The sequence below is a fragment of the Rhododendron vialii genome, chromosome 7a, assembly GCF_030253575.1.
Source record: "Rhododendron vialii isolate Sample 1 chromosome 7a, ASM3025357v1".
In the NCBI taxonomy this organism is placed as follows: domain Eukaryota; kingdom Viridiplantae; phylum Streptophyta; class Magnoliopsida; order Ericales; family Ericaceae; genus Rhododendron; species Rhododendron vialii.
In genome coordinates, this window is record NC_080563.1 from 2935877 (window position 1) to 2960119 (window position 24243).

Here is a 24243-nt window from a genome sequence, read left to right on the forward strand (position 1 = left end):
CGAAGGTGTACGATATGACGGTTATGAGTCCTATGACTGCTAGTGGTCTAAGGTGGTGAATTATGTTACTCGTATTAATGTCGTATCTAGTCAAATTAACGTGGATTCCGTTTCCCAATTCAGGAATTACGTATGGTGCACAGGTCTTTTGAACTTAAAACAGTTTCTCATTGTTTGGGGGCTAAATGAATAATTGGTGATTTGGATCCGGGCTTGAACCTTCTTTTGATTCCGAAATAGCTTGGATTCAAGGACATGGCGTGCATGTGATCTCCACACACATCGCATGGCTCCGAATACATCTGCACCCGGGTAAATGTCTGGGCATTAGTGTCCGAATAATGTACTCCAATTGTTAAAAGTATGTGATTGATGATACAAAGCAACGACAGAAACCCGGACTGCTAGGGTCAGTGTAATCTTGCAATTTTCAATGATAAAAAAACGAGAAATGAGCATATATGTACAATCTTATTTATTTATTTATATTTCGGAACTCGGGTATCCTTAAAATCACGTTCTGATCATATTGAGCGGCTCGGATCATCGAAATTCAATCGAAAAATGTGAGAAATGGGAAGATGCGGATCGGAGCTCCGGTCCACACCTCCTGACTTGATCCTGACTATATGTACAATCTTTTTGGTGCATAGGAGGCCTAAGATTTTTGTATGAATATAAAGCGGGATTCACAAGAAAATGACATTTAAATGATTGCCAATGTGAACCCAGTTTTTTTTATTGATGGATCTCTCCTTCGGGAGTCGTGAGCGTTCAAAATTATGGATAGCCTTTGAATTTTTTGTGGACTAAATTTACTAACTTTCCCTAAGAGCATTTCCACTCCATACTCAAATTTGAGTAAAAATAACCCAAAACACCACTTTACTCTTTACTCAAACTCATACCAAATTTGAGTTTTACTTAAATTTTTTTTTCCAAATTTGGTTTGAATCAAATCCTTACTCAAATTTTGAAGGCTATGTTCTCCCCCTCAAATTTACAACTATGTCATTAATGAAACCTTTACTTAAATTTATGCCTAGATTTGTATTTGCCCATTAGATTGCTTCATACCAAATCAAATTTTTATCCAATTTTTTATTAAATTTTGGATAAAAAATTAAATAAGAAATGGAGATGCTCCAACCCGTTGATGTATACGCCGCTACGCATGGCCAAAAAGATAAATAATTGTTGATGTTCGAAGCTTTAAAAAGTGAGTATTGCCGAGGGACTGGAGTTTGACATGATCTCGTCATTATCAATCATGGTCCGAAGTACCACTCCCGAATTATTGTATAACTTCACAATATTATATTTTGTCGATTTTGTATAATTTCACAAAATTGGACTCAATTTTCTAGGCATTGTTTTTTTTTTGGGAATTGATTTCTACCTTCCTTTTTTTGATATCCACACTTTTCTTTTTTCTTTTTTATAACCACACCCCATTTTGAATTTTAGTGCTAAAAATGTGTGTTTTTTTGCTTTCTTTTTTGCTGAAATCAATTCCCTTTCTTTTTGCTTTTGGGTATTTTCACCCGCTATTCTTACCGGCCGACACGGTGGGATAAATGTGGCATGTATGAGTTATTTTCACCTCGACCTCCAAGTCTCGGACCAACCATGGTACTCACTCTCTCTCTCTCTCTCCAAAATCAGGATCGAGATTCAGTTAAACTCATTGTTGAAGTTTATACTACAGGTAAACCCTCACGACTCATCAACTCCACCGTCGTCAATTTCTCCAGCTTCGAAGGTAGTCCTGTACTCCAATTGGCAGAGCTCTTGTTCATGGCGTGTTCGTTTCGCTTTGAACCTCAAAGGTCTCACCAACACCTTCCTCACACATCCAAAATACTTGCATCATTACTACTATAGTTTACGCCCGGCTTCGTTTTTCTTTTGTTCTGACTTGTATCGCTGCTTGTTTTGCTTTGAATTTCTTGACGTTCGATTATTATTAGGGATTCCTTATGAGTACAAAGCAGTCGACCTTGCTAAAGGAGAGCATTTGACTCCAGGTGACTCTACGTTAATGTGGTTGAAACCTCGAGATTTGAAGGAGAATTCTTGTTTCTAGTTGGCTTTTGCTAAGGCTGCAAACGCAGCTCGAGGCGAGGCTCGTAGACGAGTCGATCTCAAGTTTTAAGCTTGTCTAGTAAACGAGACGAGCGCAAGTTAGTTGTAACTCGGCTAGTTAATAAAAGATCGGTATAAACAATGACTCGTTTAGTAAACAAACTGAGCTGTAACATCTCGATACCATGATACCATGACTAGCCGAGCTCGATCTAGACTGATTTTGAACGAGCAACGAGCCGAGCTCGAACACTTCTATACTAGACAAGCCCAACTCGAGCTTGAAATTTGGGCTCGACTCAAGCTTGAGCTAGACTAATTTTGAACAAGCTGAACTTGAGCTAGACGAATTTCGAGCGAGCCAAGCTCGGACACTTAATAGTTCGACTCGAATCAGCTCGTTTGCAGCTGTACTTTTTTCATTTTCCCTGTTATGTAGCTAGTTCAGAACACTGAAGTGCGAGTTTATGTAACCAATTTTTGATGACTTGCAGAATTTGAGAAGTTAAATCCTCTTCATTTAGTTCCGGTACTCGTTGATGGTGATTTTGTTGTTTCGGATTCATATGCAATATTGATGGTTGGTATTATTGAATTTATGTGAGTTTGTTCTGTTGGGATTTTCTTTGATCATGCACTGAATCGAGTATTTGGGCTCAAAATGTTGTTGTTTCGTCAGTACTTAGAAGAGAAGTACCCTGAAAATGCACTATTGCCAGTTGATCTGCGGTTAAGAGCTCTCAATCTTCAGGTTACATTTGAAGTCATCATCTATTCATTGTAGGGGAAGTCTTCATAGTGCTTGTGGCATGCCCTAGTATTTTGTTTGGTCATTCCTTGTATGTATCTGTGTGTGTGTGACACCTATATATGTATGGGGGTATGAATTCCTTGTCAACTTACTTATCCGAGAAGGGGAAGTCTGCATGGCGGTATCTTATAAGGACATATTGGTTTGTGACTACGCTTGGAATTGTGTTCTTGTCCCACAGGCTGCAAATATTATCTGTTCTAGTGTACAACCGCTTACTATGTTAGGAGTGCTGGTATGTATAGGTTGCATATGGTTAGTGTTGGTCATATATTGAAGAAAGAGTTGTCACTTCTGGTTTACATTCTCAAGTGTCCTCCCTTCTTGCAGAAGCTTATTGAGGAAAAAGTTGGTCCCGAAGAGCGACTGTCATGGGCTCAGTATAATATAGACAAGGGTTTCATTGGTGAGTATTATTGTTCTATTTGAGACTTTTTCTCTTTGTATTTTCTCCATTTTTGGTCAACTACATAGCGTGTTGACATGCTTTATATTTGGCCATCTCTATGGTGGGGCCTTAACCATTAATGGGATACGTTTGCCTATTGCTTTACCATAGGCAGGACATATAGACATAGTTCTGCTCCTTTTGGCAGATGCAATCATGTAACTCACACATGCAAATTGAATTTATACTTGATTAAGTTTTCAGTTTTAATGATTGTTCATTGATGGTATCAACTTGAAGAATTAGATTCCATGTTTCGATAATGACTCTCTCAATCCACTGAGTCTCTGGATTCTCTGCTATTGATTTTATTGGACTAGAGATAACAAATCAGATTCCCGTTACAAAGAAAAAAGGAACCCATGAAATGCAATGCAGTCCCTGCTGACTTCAAAACACATGAATGTGATCCCATGTGCTGAAGGAGGCCTGCACTCTCATCCTTTCTTATGCTATCTAGTCAATATAGAAAACCTTGGAAATGGTGCAGTGTCTAACTAATACAGTGAAGTAGAGGATATAGTTTTTTAGTCACTTTGAGATATTTGGCTGCTGTAACTTTGTTGTAGTTGATCTCGAAGCAGGACTACTTTGTTCTCCTCTTTTTTCCAGTAAAAGGATTTTGTCCTCTCAGTGTAAACATCTTTAATATGTAGTTCGTCAACTTTAAGCTGTTTGAGGTTTCTGTTGTTGGTTACAATACCTTGTTTTTCATCTTTTATACAGCTCTTGAGAAGTTGCTGAAAAATTCTTCTGGCAAATATGCTACAGGAGACAAAATCTATATGGTATCGCTCCCTTTCTGAAACTTTTGTGTCTTTTTTTCTATCTTTTCCTATGGATTGGTCCTTATTTTTCAAACTGAAGAGCATTCCACCTAGAATCTACTAAATAGAGTTTGTATCCTGAGAATCATGTAAAAGTACAGCAGCAAAAATTTCGCTGTTAAGATCTTATGCAATGTGCAGTGGTAAGCATAAGTTTCCATCAAGAGTAATTTTCCCAGTGACGTGTAAGGCTGAATGGTCTCTAAACACCTTGAAGTGCTTCATACAATGAACCTTCCTATCATGGCAGATTTATGTTTTAAGAAATGTGATGTACTCTGCTGTTGGTGATGCTCTAGGAGGAAGAGAGAAAGAGAAGAAATGACTATATATTAACTACTGAGGACCTTAGAACCCAGACTAATCAGAGGTGTCATTTGCAGGCTGATGTGTTTTTGGCCCCACAAATTGCCATCGCCGCTAGGAGGTTCAATATGGACATGGTATGCCCCATCTCCCTACAGTTCAGATATAGTTTTCATATATTAAGGTACTGGTATCAATTAATCATCCGTTTAAGAGCTTTTGCTTTGCTATATGCTGTTTGGTGCTTGCTTTAATACTTTGAAAAATGGAAAACTTAGATGTTTTCCCTACTATGCTACATTGTTGGCCTCTTTCCTTATTGGGGTGATTTTACATATTACTCAAAAAATGATTGTCAATGTTACAACTTATCACTTATGTCAGCAACAATAAATAGAGATTAACTCCCAGCTTAATAAGATTTTGCAACTGGCATTGGCAAAATATTCCTATGGCTCCTAGTTGCCTGTTTTTATAAGGATATTTCATAGTAGGAGGATATGCACTCTTGATATTGATATCTCTATTTCTTGTTTTTCTTCAGAAAGCGTCTCACTTAACAGAAAAAGAAAAAAGATTTTACAAGTAGGAAATGACAAACACCACACCCCAAATTTTGAAGTAAGGAAAAGGGCTAATGATTGTCTCATTGAACAGAGTTTGCAATGCTTGTTAGCATCCAACATTTTGTTGTAAGGATTTCAGCATCAATATGTTTTGTGGTGTAGTGTAGATTGGCTAGTTGAATGTGAAGATCTGAATTTTGTAATAGAGGATGGGTTTTTTCCATAATGAGCCAAACAGGAACACAACATATTATACATTCAAAATTGGTTGTTTTCATAGTATGAAAATGCTGAAGGCACCGACAGTTTGTGCCACATGGGGCCCACTCCAAGTCCCTCATGGATAATCCGAGCTGTTCAATAAATTTAAAATAATTTTTGGAGTGCCCTTGTGAAAAATCACCTCAATCGGATAAGTGTAGGTGTTTGATCCAATCTTCTAATTTTTCATTCAGATAACCGGGCTCGGATTATCCGTGCAGGACCCGGAGTGGGCCCTGCGTCAAACTGTCGGTTCCCATAGAAGAATCCTTTTAGAGTAATGGCTTGGCCAGTTGGCTAGACCCAGTAAAACAGTTTGGTTATTTTGCTAGTGATTGATATCTCATTTATAATATGCCAGATCAAAGTCTGTTTTGCAATTTCTGCTGGTAGAAGCTTTTCCCCGAAACCATTCCAGAAAGGACATCAAAAAACCATATGAATTAGTGTCTTTTGAAATTCCTCTTGGCAACTTTTACTAGTCTTGTGACGTCAATCATCACACTCATCAGAAGTCATAAGCAATACAAATAGTTTTGGTTAGGTTGTTGTTTGAAGGTCTTTTTGTTTCCTTTTGCTTCTCAAATTAATTAGTTTGTCAGGATAACGAGAGGAAACAATCTCATGCTCGAACCTGTGTATTTGGCTTTTGTTGGAAGGTGTCACTCTTAGATTGTGACTACATGAAAGTGAGAGAAGAAACTCTATGGTACTACTAAAAGTACTTGGCTTCTAGGATTTTGGTAGTATTTTACTCTTATCTTACCATGTCTACTCTTCCAGTTATTATCATTGTATTCTTTGTTTCTGCAGTCCAAGTACCCTACATTAGGTATGATATTTGAATCATGCAAGGCTTTATCAGAATTCGAAGCATCTTTGCCAGAGAGACAACCTGATGCTATTCAGTAAGTTGACTTTTTTGTTTTTGGGTGTGGCATATAAGAAAATAACACCTGTAATTTTAATGTGAACTTGTTACGATGAAGACTTCTTGAATTTATGTGTAAACTATGTGACCACCTTTTCGAATGATAGCTGTTTTATCTTGGTAGTTGAGAGTTGATGATAATCACTGGGTTAGCATTAAATGGAGAATTTCATGATCTTTATGGCATGTGAAATTTTATGTTTCTGTGGTAAAAAGTTTCCATGACGGCATTCTACTGACTGGGAAAAAAGAAACGAAAAACAAGTCCATGTCAATAGTTGTGGTGAGTCGATTTAGCCAGAGAACACTCTGGTGTAGTTCTGGTTTGGATATGGGCTCAGGAAGCACTGCTCGCCCTAATCTGCACAAGGAACACCCATCATTAGTGCCTAACTGGTCGGAGGTGACTGGGAAGGCACTCCGATGGTTAAGTTTGTGACTGGAGGAGGAGGTGATGCGAGGAAGGGTTTAGAGTGGAGTAAATGGCGTACCTCCTTAGGGTTTATCACTGTACTTTATGTAGAGTCGTAAGACTTGGCCTCCAAGTAGGCACGTGCTTGGCACGTCCAGTAACCGCTTCGGCTGAGACGGTTAAGTGCACGAGGGTGAGCTGCCTTTCGTGTATCACGCGGGCCATTATGGTCGGGTTTTTGGCCAAACCGTTTGGCAAACCTATTTGCCTAAACCGGAGATTAGAGGATCCGGACCACTGTACCGGTCCGGCCCAACTGTTCGGATGAGCCCATAGCGTGGAGGCACGCTAGGCCTCTGTGGGTAATGCCGTAATGCCATCCGGTCCACTGGACTATCCCATTGTTTGGCCCACTACGACAGTTATGATGAGATCCCATATTAGAAGTTTGAGCAGAGCTCAAATTGGAGAACAAAGCATCCGTATGCGCTTAACCTTGAGAAAATGTATGGGCAGATTATAGATAAATTTCTCCTTGCTCTCACATTTCCTGCAAGCATGTTGGAATTGTATCCTCTTGAAATCTTATCCCAGGTTTTTTATGGGGAAGACAAGGAGGTCATTTACGTTGGACTTCCAATGAAACAAAATGGAACTTGTGGCTCTAGTCCATGCCAGTTCATTGGAGGATGATAAGCTATATATTGTAGGAGCTACTTCTTATCAAGAGTGTTGCATTGGTCCATTGATGCCTTGTAACAAATCCTGATCGCTGACGTTAATTGGGAGAAATATTCAGGGGTAAGATGTTACAGTGTATATTCATTGCTCTCTATCTCACATTAACGATCTCATGCTGTGCAAAAAGTCTGTTAGTTAACAAACAAATTCAAATTTACCATTAGTTATTTTTGCATTTGCTAGGTTAGATAGACGAAAAGTATACGAATTCCTTCTCATGGGCACCTGTTTTTTGATTGTTTTATATTCTAAGCATGTTTGGGGCTTGGTGCTCTAGAAGAATGGTGTCAGTAGACCCCCTATGTCATTGTCTTAGGAAGCTAGTTGGGTGTTGAGTAATAGATCTGGAAATTCTTGTTTGCATGTTATTTTCAAGTTGTCTCTTGCTGCCACCATCTATTGGCTTTAGAGGGAAAGGAATTGTCGTGTGTTCCAAGGTAAAATGTCTGAAGCTGTAGATCTTTTTGGCCGAATAGAAGATGAGATCAGAGCTTGCTTATGTTCTTGGCGGAATATTAAGAAGACGGATCAGAATAGGTTGCTGGTTAGGGACTGGAACTTGCCCCTCTGTTTTCTGGCTTTTGCTTTGTTTTTCCCTTTGGGGTTTTTCTTTTTTGTTCCTTGCTAGGTTTTCGATCTAGCATGTGTTGCAAGGGTTTCAACCCCTGGTTTAGTGTTTGTTGTGCATAATGAAAGGTTAATTTACCCCAAAAAAATTATTCACTAGTAGTTGTTGTCAAGCGAAGTCCCACATTGCCAGAGTAGTATATAAGCGTGATGACATCTTCACTTCATAAGCTAGCTTTTGTGGTTGAGTTTTACCCAGGACCGTCTAATATGGTATCAAAGCTAGGTACTAGAGATGAGTAGGGTGTGTCTCTGGCCTGCAAGCAGTTGGTGCTGCCGAGTGAGCACGCTGCGCATGAGAGAGGGTGTGAAGCGAAGTCCCACATCGCCCGTGAGGGCACCCTCAATTCATAAGCTAGCTTTTGAAGTTAAGTTCTATCCAAGATTGTGTAACAGTTGTCATTGAGGGAGTGCTTTCCTTACCGGTAGTGACTAGACCAGTTGCATATCGAACATATTTCACCCTCTACTTTTTCTACTGACCGAAGGGCCTGACCGTGATGGAACCATAGAGAAGTATAGACTACACAAGACCGAAAGGAGGATCGCGTGAAGTAGAGGATGAAACATTACTGTATATCTTCGACCCTTACTGCCCAACCTAGAGCGGATAGTTAATGCATTCTACTTACTGAGTAGGGTTCTATGGTGCATCTTCTTCTGAACATTATTGAGGAACAAGAGGAGGCCGTAACGATTCAATCTTTCGTCGATTCAGTTGGATATTAAACTAACTGACGTTCTATTGATCGAGCTAAAGTGAAAGCGTTGAATTCGTCGATTCAAGGAAAGGCAAAAGCAGGGGGCTATTTACTCAAAGAAGAGGGAAGCTACAACCTCATAGGAGGGGAAAAAATAGAGATTCTGCATGCCCCTAGCCGAAAGCCCCAGTTGCTGATCTCAACTTGGCGGTTCAGACATGTTCCCTGCTCTACTTCTGCAAAAGATCCTGCAGAAAACCGCGACGCTTTCTCTTCTCCAAGTTGCTCCTATGTATGGCTGAGTCTCAATTACAAATTAAGATCTTCTCAAATGATGGCACCTTCATGAGCTTAGTAGAAAAAGTAGAGGGTGAAACATTGATCCAATCTTTGGAATTGCTTTAAGACAGCGTGATCTTACAAGTCGACATAATTCGGATTCTTCTCTTTATTTATTTATTTATTTTTGCCGGAATGGATACGTAAGGTAGTACCATAACGTTGAAACTCAAAATTCAAATGCTTATGCATGCATATATGTTCTCTTTTTTCAAGAATTAGTTTAAGGCCTATCGCGACGGTTTTGAGATTAGTATATGTAAAAAGAGTTAGTTTTTTTAGGAGCAATATCAATCCGTGTATATTAAAAACAACGTTACACAGTTAATAAAGCTGCTCTCGCAATTATGAGCAGCAATAACAGCCTGTCTGGAAGATTTCACTACTTTAACATAATTAGAAGAAAGACATAAGCGACAAAAGTCCAAAAGAGCTGCGTGTAAGCTGGACATAGCCTTCCGAGGATTCCTAAACCCTTGAATGAAAAGCTCACAATCTGCGTGATTCTGTGAATGCAGATCTCCAGCACATTGTGATCCAACGTCCATTTCAAAACTTCCAAACCTAGCACCCCATAACGAATCCTTCTTCCAAGCCCCATTTGTTTGATTGACTGGTAAAATATGCTCTATTAGGTTTGTAATTAAATTTTGCTTTTGTAGTAAATTCTTTGTGGACCTTCAGCAATTATTTATCCGGACATTTTTCAATTTTTAAACAGGAAAAGAAAGATCGGATGAGACGTTCAGATCGGACATCTGTATCTGGTCTATAAAAATTGGAAACGGATCAAATTTATGTTTTTGAAAATTTGATAATCAAATCAGATTTGACGATGATGAGTTGCTGACCAACCTGGTTTGTGATCGTCGTGGTGTTGTAATTTATATTCAATGAATGGCTCGGATCATTTTTGTAGGATTTGTAGTGAATCCCACATCGTAATTTGTTCACAATATCTGTGCAGATAGAGACTTTTCTGTCAGACGAAATAAGGATGATCATATCAACTTGATTTAGACGGAACTTTTATTATTCAGTATATTTTAGTGAATTGATTGAGGGGCAAATTTCAGTTTGACCTTTATAGTTTGGATCGGGTGCAGACACACCCCTCCTCCTTTGAATATCACCACATAACACCCTGTGGTTTGTGGAATAATGTGCACATCCAACTCTGTTAACAGAACTTGCGAAATGACTCTAATGCCCTTGTGAAATTTAACACCAGGTCTTCTTCCCCAAAACTCCTATCAAAACCCTAAATTTCACACCACCACCATACACACACTTGACACCACGATATTCTTCTTCCTCAAAACTATGAAACCCTAAATTTCACACAACCACCGCACACACCTGCCACCACCCGGCCATAACCGTCGCACCCCACCACACAAAATCAATTCCGGTAGCCCCTAAATCCGGATCGGCAGCCTCAGTCAATTCCACCATGGCTGCCCAACACCAACGAGCTCGTCCGCCACTGCGATCGTCGTAACATCTTCAGACCCAATGCCCTATTTACCATGCTCGTCACTGCCATCCCCACCCCCTTCACCGGCGACCCCATCCTGCCGCCGTCTCCGCCGCCTCCCACCACTGCTGCGGCGGAGTAATAATTAAGCGCGTTTCAAGGCCTTCGAGAGTTTCGAAAGGGCATGGGAGGTCGATGGGTTCAGTAGTAGCGGCGGCTGCGGTGTCGTCATTATGGTGGCGGGGTTGTGGTGGTGGGTTAGAAGGAATGGTAGGTGCGGAGTCACTGCGGGTGTGGTGGCCATGATTGTGGGTTTGTTGAGGTGCTGGTGGTGTGGTGGCCCATGATTGTGGGTTTGTTGACCTTTGGAAGATGGAGGCAACAGAGGAGGAGCGGATCTGGGGAGGTGGGTAGAGCATATTAGAGTATAGGAGGGGCCGATTTGGGGAAAGGGGGAGGAAGATGGCATTTCTGTAATTTGGGGATATATCAGGGTATTTTGTTATAAAATTGTAGTCGTACTCATAGTCACTCTCAAAATAGGCAAGTGAAGCACACCTCCCGTTAAATTAGACAGAAACTCTAATTGTGCACATTAGTCCACAAACCACAGGGTGTTATGTAGTGATATTCAAAGGAGGAGGGGTGTGTTCGCACCCGACCCAAACCATAAGGGGACAAACTGAAATTTGCCCTTGATTGAGTCTACGTGCGGAAGAAGGGGGGTTTTTTCTTAGAAAGAAGGAAATGCGAAGGTCATGATTTTCCTATCAGAATAGGCCACACGGGGAGGTGAAGAACGGTCGTATTCGGGGCATCCTGTAGCGCCGGCGAGTTGTGAACGTCCTTCTCGGAAAAGAATAACCTACTAGTAACAAACGGAATCTACGGAATCTTGTCTTCATATGGTATAGTTGTGAATGTCCTTCTCGGAAAAGAATAACCTACTAGTAACAAACGGAATCTACGGAATCTTGTCTTCATATGGTATAGTTGTGAATGTCTTCTCGGAAAAGAATAACCTACTAGTAACAACAAACAGAATCTACGGAATCTTGTCTTTATATGGTATACATCAACGGGGGTAATTAGTATGTTAGTCAACGGAAGGTTCAGAGGCTATTCGTAACTCTAAACCTCAAGTCTGCTTCCCGTGGGACTCGAACTCAATTCATCACTGGAAAGAAAAATAAGACAACCAACTTGACAAGCTTGGTTTCTCGTTATTTAAAAAGATTAGTGTCACACCCCACCCCGGGCCAGCACTCAAATGAGCCTAAACCGACGTGAGGGTGCAACATCAACCACCAACCCATTTCTATAACTCAAGTTTTAGCAACTAAATTAGTCAACAACCATTTTATTGATAACGCAAAACTTAACGTTCTTACAACACAGCGGAAGTCTTAAGAAAGCATTAAACTATACAATAAACCAAATATGAACATAGGCTGCAACTACATCCCTATCTACAAAATTTTGCCAAAACTAGTCCAGCCTTCCCGACATGCTACCCTAAGCGAGCGTACAACCCTACGACGATCAGCAGTGGATATCTACAACACCTGCAAAACTGGATTCCAAAATGGAATCCAGGAGTGTTATGAGACATGGATGCAATTCCATATTAAAGGTACAGCTAAAAGATATATCTCAACCAGTCAAACAGTGAACCAAGCAATTAAAAGCAACACCGGGCACACAACCAATTATTTAAGGCATAAAGCCTTTGGCATTAAGCCAATCACCGGGCACACAGCCAATAGTTTAAGGCATAAAGCCATATGGCATAAAGCCAATCACCGGGCACACAGCCAATAGTTTAAGGCATAAAGCCAATCACCGGGCACTAAGCCAACAATCAAGTTCAATTCAATATAGAATAACATCTATGAATCAAACACTCACCTTGTACTCCAAAAGAAAGTACAACTATGATTTCGGTACTCCTTGACTCACCGACTCGTCACCTATGCACAAGCCAAATATTTTAGTATAGAAATACTTGAAAGGCTTTAACAAATACATTAACAATGTTCTGCATCAATTCAACTATATAGCAGTTGCCGAACAAAAGTAAATTTACCAATTCACACCCAAAACCAAGAATTTCACAATTTCACACATTATCAACAGAACCACTGATCGATTTCTGACTATAGAATTCTATAGGTTTCAAAGAATACTACAAGACCACCACCACTAGCAAGAAGGCTTCTAGTACATCAATCTAGATATAAAATTTGCCCAAATTGGACTCCGAATGACTAAGATATGCTCCATTGAAATTACACATCTAAAACAGAAACTACAGACCCAGCAGAACAGTCTGCGATCGAATGCTCATTAAAAATCACACACTTAATCTTTTCCAATATTTCCAACGCCAAAACAACACCAACTGATCAAGGTTTAAGACTCAACAGCATCCATAGTCAGGAAGCATATTCAACTATGAGAAAATTGATTAAGAACACAGCTACAAAACCTGCCCAGAATTCCAGAATCACCAAAACCTGAACTTTAATTCAAAAACTGCTATAATCTAGAAAGAACCACGACACAACCCATACATATTCAGAAAGATATGCGAGTCTAGTTTCGGAATCAAGAAACGGTGCGTAAAACCGGTACCCGAGCAAGAAGTTATGCCCGTTTTTCCAACATGTGTCTGGGCTGTCTGCCCAGACGCGAATCTGACTGCAGCCCGGTTCAAGATTTTTATCTTTTTCCATACTATTCAGAAAATTCTGAAATTTTTACAGCATAAACTACACTCACAGAGGCATCTCCAGTAAAATTACCAGAAAATAACATGATCAGAAAGTCGACAAGAAATATTCATCAAAAACAGGACAGATTCAATTTGGTTCAACACAGTTATGCATAATCATACTATACACGAATTTTTCAGGAATAAACCCAACTTCAAGCTCAAAAACCCTCTCTCATGGCTTCAATTTGACCATACCTATTTCCTCCTTTCTTTCCTTCTTTCTTCTTCTTCTCCACCGGCTGATCTCTCTCTCTCTCTCTCTCTCTCTCTCTCTCTCTCTCACGTTGGAACCTCTTCTGATGGGTTTTGTTTGTTTTTTTTTTTTTTTCCCTTTTGATGACACACACACACACCACCTCACACAAACACACGGCACACATGCACCAATTTAAACAAAAAATTGCACTTTAGCCCTTAAGTTATTAAATATAACATTTAAGCACCTCAATTAAAAAGGATGTCACAATTAGAGTATTACATAAGTATACCATTGGTGATTGGTGTAACTGGTATTTGTGATATCTTTCTACTTCGAGGTAATCTATGGATCGGGACCAGGAACACAATCGGAAACTAGTAGTATCTTTGATAATTGGCCACCCTGATGATGACGAGGTGTAGCACCAACAAATGCGTACAACATACTCGCATTCTTATCGGTACGATTAATTAAACAATCACATGCATTCAACTCCGCAGCATTAATCCCGGCCGGCGTGCCTGGATGACTGGGGTTCGATTGAACGGATTAGGATTCGATTCTTGAGATCGGGCCATACGTAATAAAGTAATTTGTTTTTATCTTGAGGTGCGTGTAAACTGACTCTGACTCTCTGACAAACAAACTAGTTAAAAAAAATGAATTGATTTTCATACTCCCCATTCTACAATTCACATTCTCTTTTTTGTCTTTATCCACTTGAATTTACGATCTTGCTCTTTATTCAATACACTTTTTTACACATCCAAAAATAATATTGTAAATTCACGTAGATGAAAAAGAAAAAGAAAAAGAAAAAGAAAGAGTAAGAGTGAATGATTAAAAGGGATAGTAAAAATCATTTTCCAAGAAAACATGTCACAGCAATCCATGACTGTAAACCACGAATATTTTTGTGCCACAAAACTGCTCTCCTTTTCCGCTTAACCGTCCACCTCTCTCTCTCTCCAACCATCTGCCGTTCTCTTTGATCCAAGAGAGAAGAGAAAGAGGGAGGGGAAAACAATCTCCTTTTTGCAAAACCATCCTCTGCATTCCTCTCCCTCTCTTCCTTCACCATCTTCTCTTTCTCTCTCTACAAAACACCTACATCCAGAGAGAGAGAGGGAGAATAAGACTCGTATTCAAACAACACCCATGCAAAAATGCTGCCATTCCAAACAATGGGGGAGGCCGAGGCGTCGCTTGGGAGGAACCTGACGTTTGCAGAGACATTATGGTTCAAATACTCCGCCGACAAATCGGACTACTTTCTCTATTGCCACAACACCATCTTCCTGTTCGTCTTCTACACTTTGCTCCCTCTGCCGTGCGCCGCCGCCGAGCTCCTGAGGTCCTACAAGGTCGACAGATTCAAGATCCAACCCAAGGTCAGGAACAACCTGTGTCGCATGTTCAAATGCTACAAGGATGTCATGACCGTTTTCGTCTGCGCTGTGGGTCCCCTCCAACTCTTCTCTTTCCCTGTGGTTCAGGTATTTTTTCTTATGGCGTTTTTTGTTATGGTTTAAGAATTTGTCATGAATTTCTGGATATATGATGGATAGATCAGATATTTTTATACCGGCCGCAACGTAGTGGTTTTATGGCCATCCGGTATGCTACGCCCTGATTTACCCGTGCTACAGAAGAATCACACTCTTATTGGCCGCTTCCCGATATGTATTGCTTTGTACCGATTTTTTTGCCCCCTTCACAGCCGCTACGGCTGCTTTAAGGGCTCTGGCGCCAAAAATGATTATGAACAATTCACAGCCGCTCACGAGATTCTTGCTACATATCATTCGATACTTTTGTTATCGCAATCAATACGCGGTTCACTACTGCGATTTAAAACCTTGGGATAGATACAACTTTTTCATGACTGAATTCCTATGCACATAAGTGTTCTCTTGACGAGTTGTTACCTTTAGTAGTTTTTCTTCGTTTTATATAATCAAAACGGAAATTAAACCAAATTTGAAACTTTTGTAAATAGTTAATTTTCCCGTGTTCTACCAATACAAAATTGTTGGATGAACATGTTTCAAAATTTTATGGGTTTTTTTTTTCAAATTCGGGTTTCTAGACTAGTTTACGCCCCATTGACTAATCCCGAGGCCCCCAAGTTAAGGATAAGACAAATTTCTTGTTGGTGATGAGATTCAAACTTGCAAGCTTGGCATGTAAGCCGCTTCCCATACTTTGTTAGAAACCATTTAAAAGTTGGATTAGACTCCCATTTGTTTGACCCGATATAAGTATCAGATTAGGCTATATATTTAAGGAGGCCTAGATATACAGTGTCCAGATAAATTTTCGATGAATCGGATTAAACTTGTAATTCCAAAAACAAAAAGAGATATGATCCTTGAGTTCGTCAGACAAACTGAAACCAATTTTGATTTTGGGTATCTTGATGCAGGCGATTGGCATAAGAACCGGATTGGCATTGCCATCAGTATCAGAGATGTTCTGGCAAATACTAGTGTACGTTCTTGTTGAGGACTACACAAACTACTGGCTTCACAGGATGCTACACTGCAAATGGGGCTACGATAAGATCCACAGGGTCCACCATGAGTACACTGCTCCCATTGGATTTGCAGCTTCCTATGCTCACTGGGCAGAGGTTTTAATCCTCGGCTTCGCATCGTTTCTCGGTCCCTTGATCGTTCCTGGCCACATGATCACTCTCTGGCTCTGGATGATCCTGAGGCAGCTGGAAGCCATTGAGACTCATAGTGGGTATGTCTCTTCAACCCACCTTTGATTTGATAAATTTTGCTTTTCTTGAACTGCAATCTGAAGGGAATTGACTTTTTTGTGTCGTTGATAGAGTTTCGCAAAGCTTTTCCCCCCTCTAAACTTATAGGTTCCTCGCGTTTAGACGAATTCGCGAAACAAAGTTTTTCAAGCATGGATCTTAAAGAATTCTACTAATGATCAGTTTCTTCTTTTCTTTAAAAGCTGGTGCGTCCTAAAGTAGTGCCAAACGATTAAACAGTAAACTGTTAACCAGGCCCTGCCGCGATAAGCATGGCCATCGCGAATCCTCATGCATTATTCATACGAAACCCCGTATTGATAGAAGCCCAAGTGTTGAGTTTTTGACACGGGTACTAAGTATATTCCGAAGTTTCGGGTGGAAAATTGAAGTACCTACTCCTCATTTTTGCTTATTACTACTATCTTGGAAAGAAATACAGTAAGAGTTTACTAGAGATACTTGTAGAAAATGCTCATCAATTAGGTCTCATTTTATATGCAGATATGATTTCCCATGGAGCCCCTCAAAGTATATTCCATTCTATGGAGGAGCAGAGTTCCATGACTATCACCATTTTGTTGGGGAAAAAAGTCAGAGCAACTTCGCCTCAGTCTTCACTTACTGTGACTCTCTTTATGGAACTGACAAGGTAATTACTCCATAATCACCATGTTTGAGATGCTGATTTTGGCTCTTCATTTTTGTACTTTTAACGTAAAATTATTAGTAACTTCATGTTCAAAGCCTGCGTACAAAAGTGGAGCGCGAAAATCAATTTCTTTTTGTTTGTACTGTGTTTTTCCGTGTTTTATTGCTCTTTTCCATTGAACCAAAGGGTGTTTTTTTTTTTTTTTAAAACGTGTACTAATTTGCTGTCATGTGTTCCACCAGGGATACTGCTACCATAAGGAAGTGTTCGGAAAGGTGTGTCCTATTTTATTTGTTTTGAAATTTATTTATTTTAGAGATTTAATTTTTATGGTTTTATGCTTTCCCATTCAATTCCATTTTGTTATGATAATTGATTTTGTTTGAGAGGTGACAAGATAAGTTAGAAACTTTTGTGATTCTCCTGCACCCCTCGTCATTTTTTATGGATGAAAGTTAGCCAAAAAAATTTTGGTAAGTCTTCCACCTATCATTTAGTTGGCATATTAAGTCAAGGATAATTGAGACTTAAAGGGTTATTCCTATTCTTCATAATAAATATGTGTGCGCGCGAGCATAGCAAACAAGGGCTAGGAGAATCTGGAGTATTTTTTACTAGTATATTTCATGGTTTGACGATATAGTGAGTACATTGAGATACACATGATTTGGTATTTTGACCATACGGGCGATTCTTAGTTCATGGAAAAGTTCTAGCTGTATAAATTTTTTTTCGAAAGATCATTGTATCTTGGGAGTGACCTGGTGAGAACATTTCTTTTCTAAGGAGAGCGCTTCATGCATGCCTCAAATTCATAAGTTTTCCTAAAGTTTGATTTTTTATCATTCAAGTATGGTCATATATTAATATATTATTCATGTTTTGTACTCCCTCCGTCCCAATTAACTTGTCATTTTTTGGAATTCGTGCCACTTTTCAATTAATTATATCTTGTAATTTATAATGTTTTAGGTGATTTTGAAAATATTGAATTATGGAACAAATCGAAATTTATCAAACAAAATCCATATTGGATATAAAATTCATTATCACTTTAAAGATATAATTAGTTTTTTAATCCAGTTAAAATAGAATTGAGACAAGTAAATTGGGATGGAGGAAGTATTTAAGTTTACCCATATCCGAACTAATACTTCCAACAGAAGGTACTTCTGAAGCACCCTATTTGCATATGTTGTTCAAAAATAAATTTCTTGAAGCTATGAAGCTAGAGCGGAGACCGAATCAAGCGGAATTTGCTTACGTAGAGGCAATAAAGTGGTTATGCATAATCCCAATATGTATGTGATAATACGGTGTGACTTTGTCTATGACTTATGTTTATCTTCAGTATAAATCACAGATGCAGATATGGACGTGGGATACGGATATGACACAATACGAATACAAAGGAAAAATCTAAAAAATAGCATATACGAATACGTCGGGATGCATGTGTATATTTTATACATTTCTACAAGTAGTAATCGTAGTCTTCTTCTTGGCATAAATAATGAAGCCAGGTGAAATCAAAGAGTAGTTGAACTCCTAAAAAAGAATAGTTGAATTGCTAATATACTTCTAAAAAAAGATTATTATTCTATATTCCATGTAAAAGCAGTGTATATGTATGAATATATTAATGCCCTAATGATAATTGGTCTGTTGTTTTCGTTCCAAAAGTGTCCCACGGCATTCTCAAAGTGTCCATCGCATATTAGAAATTAAAGACATTTAACTAAAATATGGTCTACTAATTTGCCTTGCCCGATTCATATCAGGGCATATTGAGAGCGTACGAGTATCTGAAACCTATTCGATACCCATACTTATTTAGTTTCATAATTTGAAAATCGCACAAAAGCCTCTGTTGGACGTCTAGTTGAATGGAAGAGAAGCAAGTTGCTTTTGTTTATTTACTCGTAGAGTGTGGAAACTTTATGTCCAACTCAAGACCAATTGGCAATGAATGGAGAGGTCCCAGATGTTATTAAGTGATCACCCATTCCACTCCCAAGCAATGTGGGATTCTATTTCCTTAACATCACTGTGATCGGTTTCTAATTGTTTTCTCTCGACTTTGATCAGTTGAGGGAGAAATCTGGAGGCAAATATGACATTTCAATGGAAGATCTGAAAGCCGAGTAGGAGCCATTTTTTCCGATCTCCGTTTTGAAGAGTCCCGGTGCGTACTACTCTCCATTCAAGATCAAGAAAAGCCGAACATATGCATTGTTTTACCAACTGCCTCGATTTCTTGCATATCCAGCTATGCTTTCATTCTTTTTTTCGGGGGCATTTTTGATGTGTTGTGTAGAAAATGTCGTATAGAAAATCTTCCCTCTTGGAATATACGCGTGTATAACTTGCCTAGTACAAATAGTTTTATGACTTATCGCGATTGCAGTTTATCAAACTTCAAATGTAAAACAGTTTCTAACTTGTTGCAACAATGAGCTATTATGTAAAGTACGTAGCAAGTACAAGTAGTTTACATCATTTCTGAAACCTACGATGGTTATTATCAAGTTGTAATCATGTGAAAAGACGATTGAGAGAATGTTATTCATTGGATTTCCAGAACTCCTCGAAAACAGAATCCTCCAAAAGCAAAAAAAATTAAGAACGCGACAGAGGCAGAGAAGCCTTTGCAGTTTATGGCATTGCAAACCATACATTTCCAGAAGAACTCCTCGAAAACAGAATCCTCCAAAAGCGAAAAAAATTAAGGACACGACAGAGGCAGAGAAGCTTTTGCAGTTTATGGCATTGCAAACCATACATCATGTTTAAAGAAAGCCCTTCTCTTTGCAGCATTTAATTGCTTCATCGTAGATATCTTCCATGCCATAGCTATACTTGAATCCGGTTTCAAGGAGCTTCTTCGATGAGAGGCCAGAATATGTGACTCTTTTGATTTCTTTCAGTGAACTGCATAAGTAAGTGGGCGTTCATCACTAATTTTGTCTTTCAGCAAAGGGAAAACATAAGGAAAACCCCGAAAATTTAGAATGAAAACTTAGAACTTACTCAGGCGTTGGAATGGGGTATTCTGGGTATCTAGCTAATAGAAATTCAGACATCTCATCCATTGTCATTACAACTGATGTACAGATATACCTCCCTTTTGCCTCAGGATATTCAAGAAGGAAGATGTGTGCCCTGGCCACATCGTCTACGTGCACCATCTGAACTTTAGTAAGATGCTGATACTGATCTTTGTCACCTGAAAAATATGCGAAAATTCATGAAGAATAAATACGATACATGACTTTTTAACTGACTGAACGCATATGGTTGGATCACCCCCTTCAATTTTTCCCGGAAACTACCAGGTCGAAATGCATGTAGTTTTTGTAGGCTTTGAGCTGTTCCACATCCGCAATGAGACAAACCAAGCAAAGACTCACAGAAACATGTCCAGAATGCAGTGTGGCGATACCAGTTTCATCATCACATAGGGTCGCCTCCACCCACAACACTACCACCAAAGGCCATGAAAATCAAGATGTATTGCGACAAACTTGGAATTTTTTCATAAAAAAGTGTTTAGAACGCAGTGTGACAGTGGTGAGTTCATTTCAGGCCCACCCAGAATGCAAGCAAAGGTAGATCATGAGAAAACAAAACGTACCGAAAATCATAGCCATCGAAGTGTATACCGAGCCAGGCAACCGGGGACAAATAAAGGGCCCGTTAATGAAGGTAGGAACCACAGTGACAAGATCCAACCCATGTTTCTCAGCAAATTCCAGGGCAGCCTTTTCAGTCAAAGTCTTGGAAATCATATAGGAAGCTCCAAAGAGCTTCAATGACCTGATATAATCCACATCACTCCAATAACTCTCATCAAGGAAATCCTCCCCTTTCTCATTGAACACAACAGTGGATGCACTGGAAGTGTATACCACTCTTTTCACCGTCTTGGAATCAAGGCACGCCTTTAGTATGCCAAGGGTTCCATTGATTGATCTCTGGGTTTTGACTTGCTCTGGCTCTTTGTCCTCGAAATCAATGGGGTGAGCCACATGGAAGACTCCAGTGCAGCCTTGTATTACTAGATTGAAACTCTCTGGTTGGGCTAGATCTGCATCGAAAATTTGGAGCTTTTCTGATGCGTATGGCAAGTTTGTGAGGTAGCTTAGGTCTTTGTTGCCGTCTGTTCAAGAACTCATACATTAGCACTCTTAAAACTCGGTTTTCAAAATGATATGTGTAGAGAAACTTGCTCAATAAAAGTACAGAGACCACTCGACATAACTTGATGAGGTCTACGTTCATGTGAATGGTCCGTCTATTCCCTTAGGGGTTGGTTGTTGTGTACGTAGGAGTGTTACTATGGTTTGCAAGGTAAAAAGCTCGAGGGATTGTGAATTCGGCTTCAATTCCATCACTTTTAGTTGGCAAAAACTGAGAGCAATTTTCACAGGCAAACTAGTGAAATACACTGGAACATAGAAACTTCAAGGAATTGACAAGAAGTACTTTCAGATACATCAACTTTGTGGTCGTTGTGAGATGCCGCGAAATTTCAAAAACCAGTTTGATTTATATTGATTATGTTATACTTAGGTGCCGTGAGATTGTGGATCATTTCATGTGGAGAGAAGTTTAATATCCTTGTCGGGTTAGGTTGGAATTAAGATAGTAAAGATTTCTCCAGAAAAAAAAAAAAAAGGATTTGTTTTTTAGAATAGATATCTATATTCTATTTCATCACAAACCTTAACCAATCCTTTTAGTGGCAAGTTTTTTATCCTAACGAACAAACAAAAAGGAGGTCACTTCTCTCATTAGAATATTCAGAGACTCTTCTTATAATGGCAAAAACCCCAATCTTGAATATCCGACATAACTACTAACTAGTTATAATCAATACAGCTCTTAGAGTATCTCCAGTCTTCATCCATATTTTTCCTCAAATTTGAGTCAAATTTTGGGTAAAAACCCATTTTGGGTAGACACATCTCCAACCATCAAACCCAAATTTTACACATCTCCCTCTTTCTCTCTCTCTAACTAGCCGTTGGAGAAATGAGTTAAGACAAAAGTTGTCTCAGATTTGGGAAAAAAATGGGTAAAACCCAAAATGGGAAAGGGTTTGTGTCAAAGATTGAAGAGAGATTTTTGTGATTTTTGCCCCATTTTTAAATTTGAGTCTTAAAATGGGTCAAGGCTGGAAATGCTCTTATGGGGCCAAACAAGAATATTAACCAGATCACCTGTACCCAAAAGTATTTGTGCATCTGTCCTGTATAAACCCACAGTTGAAATTGCACGGGAACAGAAGTACGTGCACTTTTTCGGTACAGAAGATTTGTCCTTATTTCCAAGAACTACTTGTATGTCCATATTCTAAGATGTAAGAATCAGATTGTCGTCATGATCTGTGGCTGAAAGTGCACAGGAACAATGGTATTGACACTTTTTCCAGGTACAGGAGATTTGATCTCATTCCCGAGAACTACTTGTATGTTCAAATCCTAAGATGTAAGAATCAAATCGTCACCATGGTCATCTGATTAATACCCATGAGAAATTTAGTTTGTTCTTTTCATTGGCATAAAAAAACCATCTACCAGATCAGTAAACGATTTGAGAAGCTAAAGCACCTAATTTAAATACCTGTGTAAGATCTAACAGTAGTCCGAACTCTATAACCAAGCTGAAGGAGCTTCATGATCAGCCATGACGCTACATATCCTGTTCCACCTGTTACACACACAACTCCCTTGTGTTCCCCTTCCATCTCTCTCCCTCTCTCAAGAATGATATTAGATTCTCTCACCTTTGGCTTATTAATCACTTTAATTTACCATTCTGCTATTTTTATTTGGTGGAAGACCAGTGGTGATAAGGAGAATGGTTGTATACCAACAGATTTTGGTGGGTGGGGTATACATGCCATCCAAAAAGGACTTTGTCACCTACCACTTATCCCTCCCTATGTCACATAATTCGTGTGCAAGTGTGCGAGTAAGAAAAGAAGTGCAAGCGTAAGAGTGTATTTTAAACACATTCCAAACTACTAAAATTTGTGGAAGCAAGGAGTGAGAGCAAAATTACGCTCGCGTAGAGTATTCTAAAGAATTATGTGGATGAGGTTTGTGCTAAAAGAAAAGCCACACACCTCTAATGCATGAAATAACAACTCCAACCCCCTAAAATTAACCCCAAGAGATAGTGCAGTTGCTTGATCAGTCAGGACGAAGGGACTTACCATCCTGAGGTTCCAGGTTCGACTTTTCTGCATTGCAAAAAGCCCTTGTTGTCACCCCATGTGTAAAAACCCTTTGGGTCAGCAAATGATGGGGGGGGGGGGGCTTGAGAGATTAATCCTGCGGTGCACGCAAGGATCAGACCATTCTTCATTACAAAAAAAAAAAAACCCTTGATTTTGTTTTGAGAAAAATAGTCATATTTTTTTGTTAAATTTTTATGACTCTAAAAGCTGTAAGTTGGGGAGGATAAGCTTGTTCTTAGTAAATCGAGATGTATTGTTAATAAGCACCAAATAATGCATATTCTTGATGCTAAAATCCTTAGTTTTATCGTATTTATGTTTATAAAGTTAGTGTCTTCCTTGATATTGCACGTAAGGTATATTTTTAGTGTTTTCAGGTAAATCATGTGAATAAAGCTCGTTTTGACGTCACGGATGGCCCGACTGCGTACCCAAGGAACTAAAGAAGACCCTGTCGGCCCCTTAAAATTTGTCTAAGTATGAAAAAATGACTTTCTAAAAAAGTACCGATTTTCGAGATAAAAAATGGCGGTAATTGATCATTGGATATTTCTAAAAGCAACTTCAAATTTGCAAGATTTTATTCGAAAAGTAAGTTCATGTTTTGAGCCATTTCTAGAGAAAAACATGTAGTTTTCTGTTTCACTAAAAGCTACGGTCAACATTTTGATTGGATTGAAATCTCAATTTTCTAGCAATGCCATTGGATCCAAATAGGGGGGGTACTTCTTTATTTTCATTAAATAAATTAAAGTAAAGAAATGTTTAAAATGTGGTCTTTACTTGAAAATAACATGATGTGAAAGCTGCTGGGAGCTGTGAAGCTGAAAATCTGACTTTAAGCAAGACGGTATCGATACAACCAAAATCTACCATTTAGCAAGCAGAATCTAGTGGGCTCTTAACCATCCGGTATCGATACAACCGGGACGTTACGACGACCATGAGGGCTGTTGCTAAGCTGCTCGGTATCAATACTGATGTGTTTTTGTGTCAGTTTTCAGTTAGTTTTTGAGATATTTTGGAGAGAGAAGGCCATGGGTATAAATAGTATTTTCTCTCTCCTTAGATAG

At 39.2% G+C, this 24243-nt stretch overlaps 3 protein-coding genes across 20 annotated transcripts; 2 read left to right on the forward strand and 1 right to left on the reverse strand.

Moving 5' to 3' along the window:
* Positions 1-1582: 1582 nt before the first annotated feature.
* LOC131333500 (glutathione S-transferase 2-like) lies at positions 1583-9221 on the forward strand. Of its 17 annotated transcripts, XR_009201824.1 has the most exons (12): positions 1583-1632; positions 1709-1829; positions 1971-2027; positions 2580-2665; positions 2765-2836; positions 3078-3131; positions 3227-3302; positions 4071-4132; positions 4555-4614; positions 5907-6013; positions 6118-6212; positions 8655-9221. XR_009201824.1 is itself a non-coding variant. In XM_058368060.1 (11 exons), the coding sequence occupies exons 1-11, from the start codon at positions 1585-1587 to the stop codon at positions 8677-8679; spliced, it is 714 nt and encodes a 237-aa protein (XP_058224043.1). In that variant the 5' UTR covers positions 1583-1584; the 3' UTR covers positions 8680-9219. The 17 variants fall into 17 exon arrangements, 15 of the variants coding, with proteins under 15 accessions (XP_058224043.1, XP_058224039.1, XP_058224036.1 ...); XR_009201825.1 differs by lacking the exon at positions 5907-6013 and having other exon boundaries at positions 4555-4661; XM_058368060.1 differs by lacking the exon at positions 5907-6013 and having other exon boundaries at positions 6160-6212; positions 8655-9219.
* A 5263-nt stretch (positions 9222-14484) lies between these two features.
* Positions 14485-19643, forward strand: LOC131333476 (methylsterol monooxygenase 1-1-like). The gene is made up of 5 exons (XM_058368015.1): positions 14485-15003; positions 15933-16255; positions 16779-16926; positions 17169-17201; positions 19015-19643. The coding sequence occupies exons 1-5, from the start codon at positions 14674-14676 to the stop codon at positions 19072-19074; spliced, it is 894 nt and encodes a 297-aa protein (XP_058223998.1). The 5' UTR covers positions 14485-14673; the 3' UTR covers positions 19075-19643.
* LOC131333475 (vestitone reductase-like) lies at positions 19478-22801 on the reverse strand. 2 transcript variants are annotated; one of them, XM_058368013.1, is made up of 4 exons: positions 22552-22801; positions 20561-21085; positions 19957-20152; positions 19478-19857 (listed from the first exon to the last, which is right to left on the reverse strand). In XM_058368013.1, exons 1-4 carry the CDS (start codon positions 22673-22675, stop codon positions 19716-19718), a joined length of 987 nt encoding a protein of 328 aa, XP_058223996.1. In that variant the 5' UTR covers positions 22676-22801; the 3' UTR covers positions 19478-19715. The 2 variants fall into 2 exon arrangements, with proteins under 2 accessions (XP_058223996.1, XP_058223997.1); XM_058368014.1 differs by lacking the exons at positions 19478-19857; positions 19957-20152 and adding an exon at positions 20166-20393 and having other exon boundaries at positions 22552-22779.
* Between the last annotated feature and the right edge of the window lie 1442 nt (positions 22802-24243).

Coding starts and splice junctions, on each gene's coding strand:
- LOC131333476 (XM_058368015.1), top strand. CDS start 14,674: ATGCTGCCATTCCAAACAATGGGGGAGGCCGAGGCGTCGCTTGGGAGG. Junction 16,927..17,168: donor CTCTTTATGGAACTGACAAG/GTAATTACTCCA, acceptor GTGTTCCACCAG/GGATACTGCTACCATAAGGA. Junction 17,202..19,014: donor ATAAGGAAGTGTTCGGAAAG/GTGTGTCCTATT, acceptor GACTTTGATCAG/TTGAGGGAGAAATCTGGAGG.
- LOC131333500 (XM_058368050.1), top strand. CDS start 1,585: ATGTATGAGTTATTTTCACCTCGACCTCCAAGTCTCGGACCAACCATG. Junction 2,028..2,579: donor AGGAGAGCATTTGACTCCAG/GTGACTCTACGT, acceptor GATGACTTGCAG/AATTTGAGAAGTTAAATCCT. Junction 3,132..3,226: donor TTACTATGTTAGGAGTGCTG/GTATGTATAGGT, acceptor CCCTTCTTGCAG/AAGCTTATTGAGGAAAAAGT.
- LOC131333475 (XM_058368013.1), bottom strand. CDS start 22,675: ATGGAAGGGGAACACAAGGGAGTTGTGTGTGTAACAGGTGGAACAGGA. Junction 21,086..22,551: donor TACTGTTAGATCTTACACAG/GTATTTAAATTA, acceptor GTTCTTGAACAG/ACGGCAACAAAGACCTAAGC. Junction 20,153..20,560: donor TTCGATGGCTATGATTTTCG/GTACGTTTTGTT, acceptor CATATTTTTCAG/GTGACAAAGATCAGTATCAG.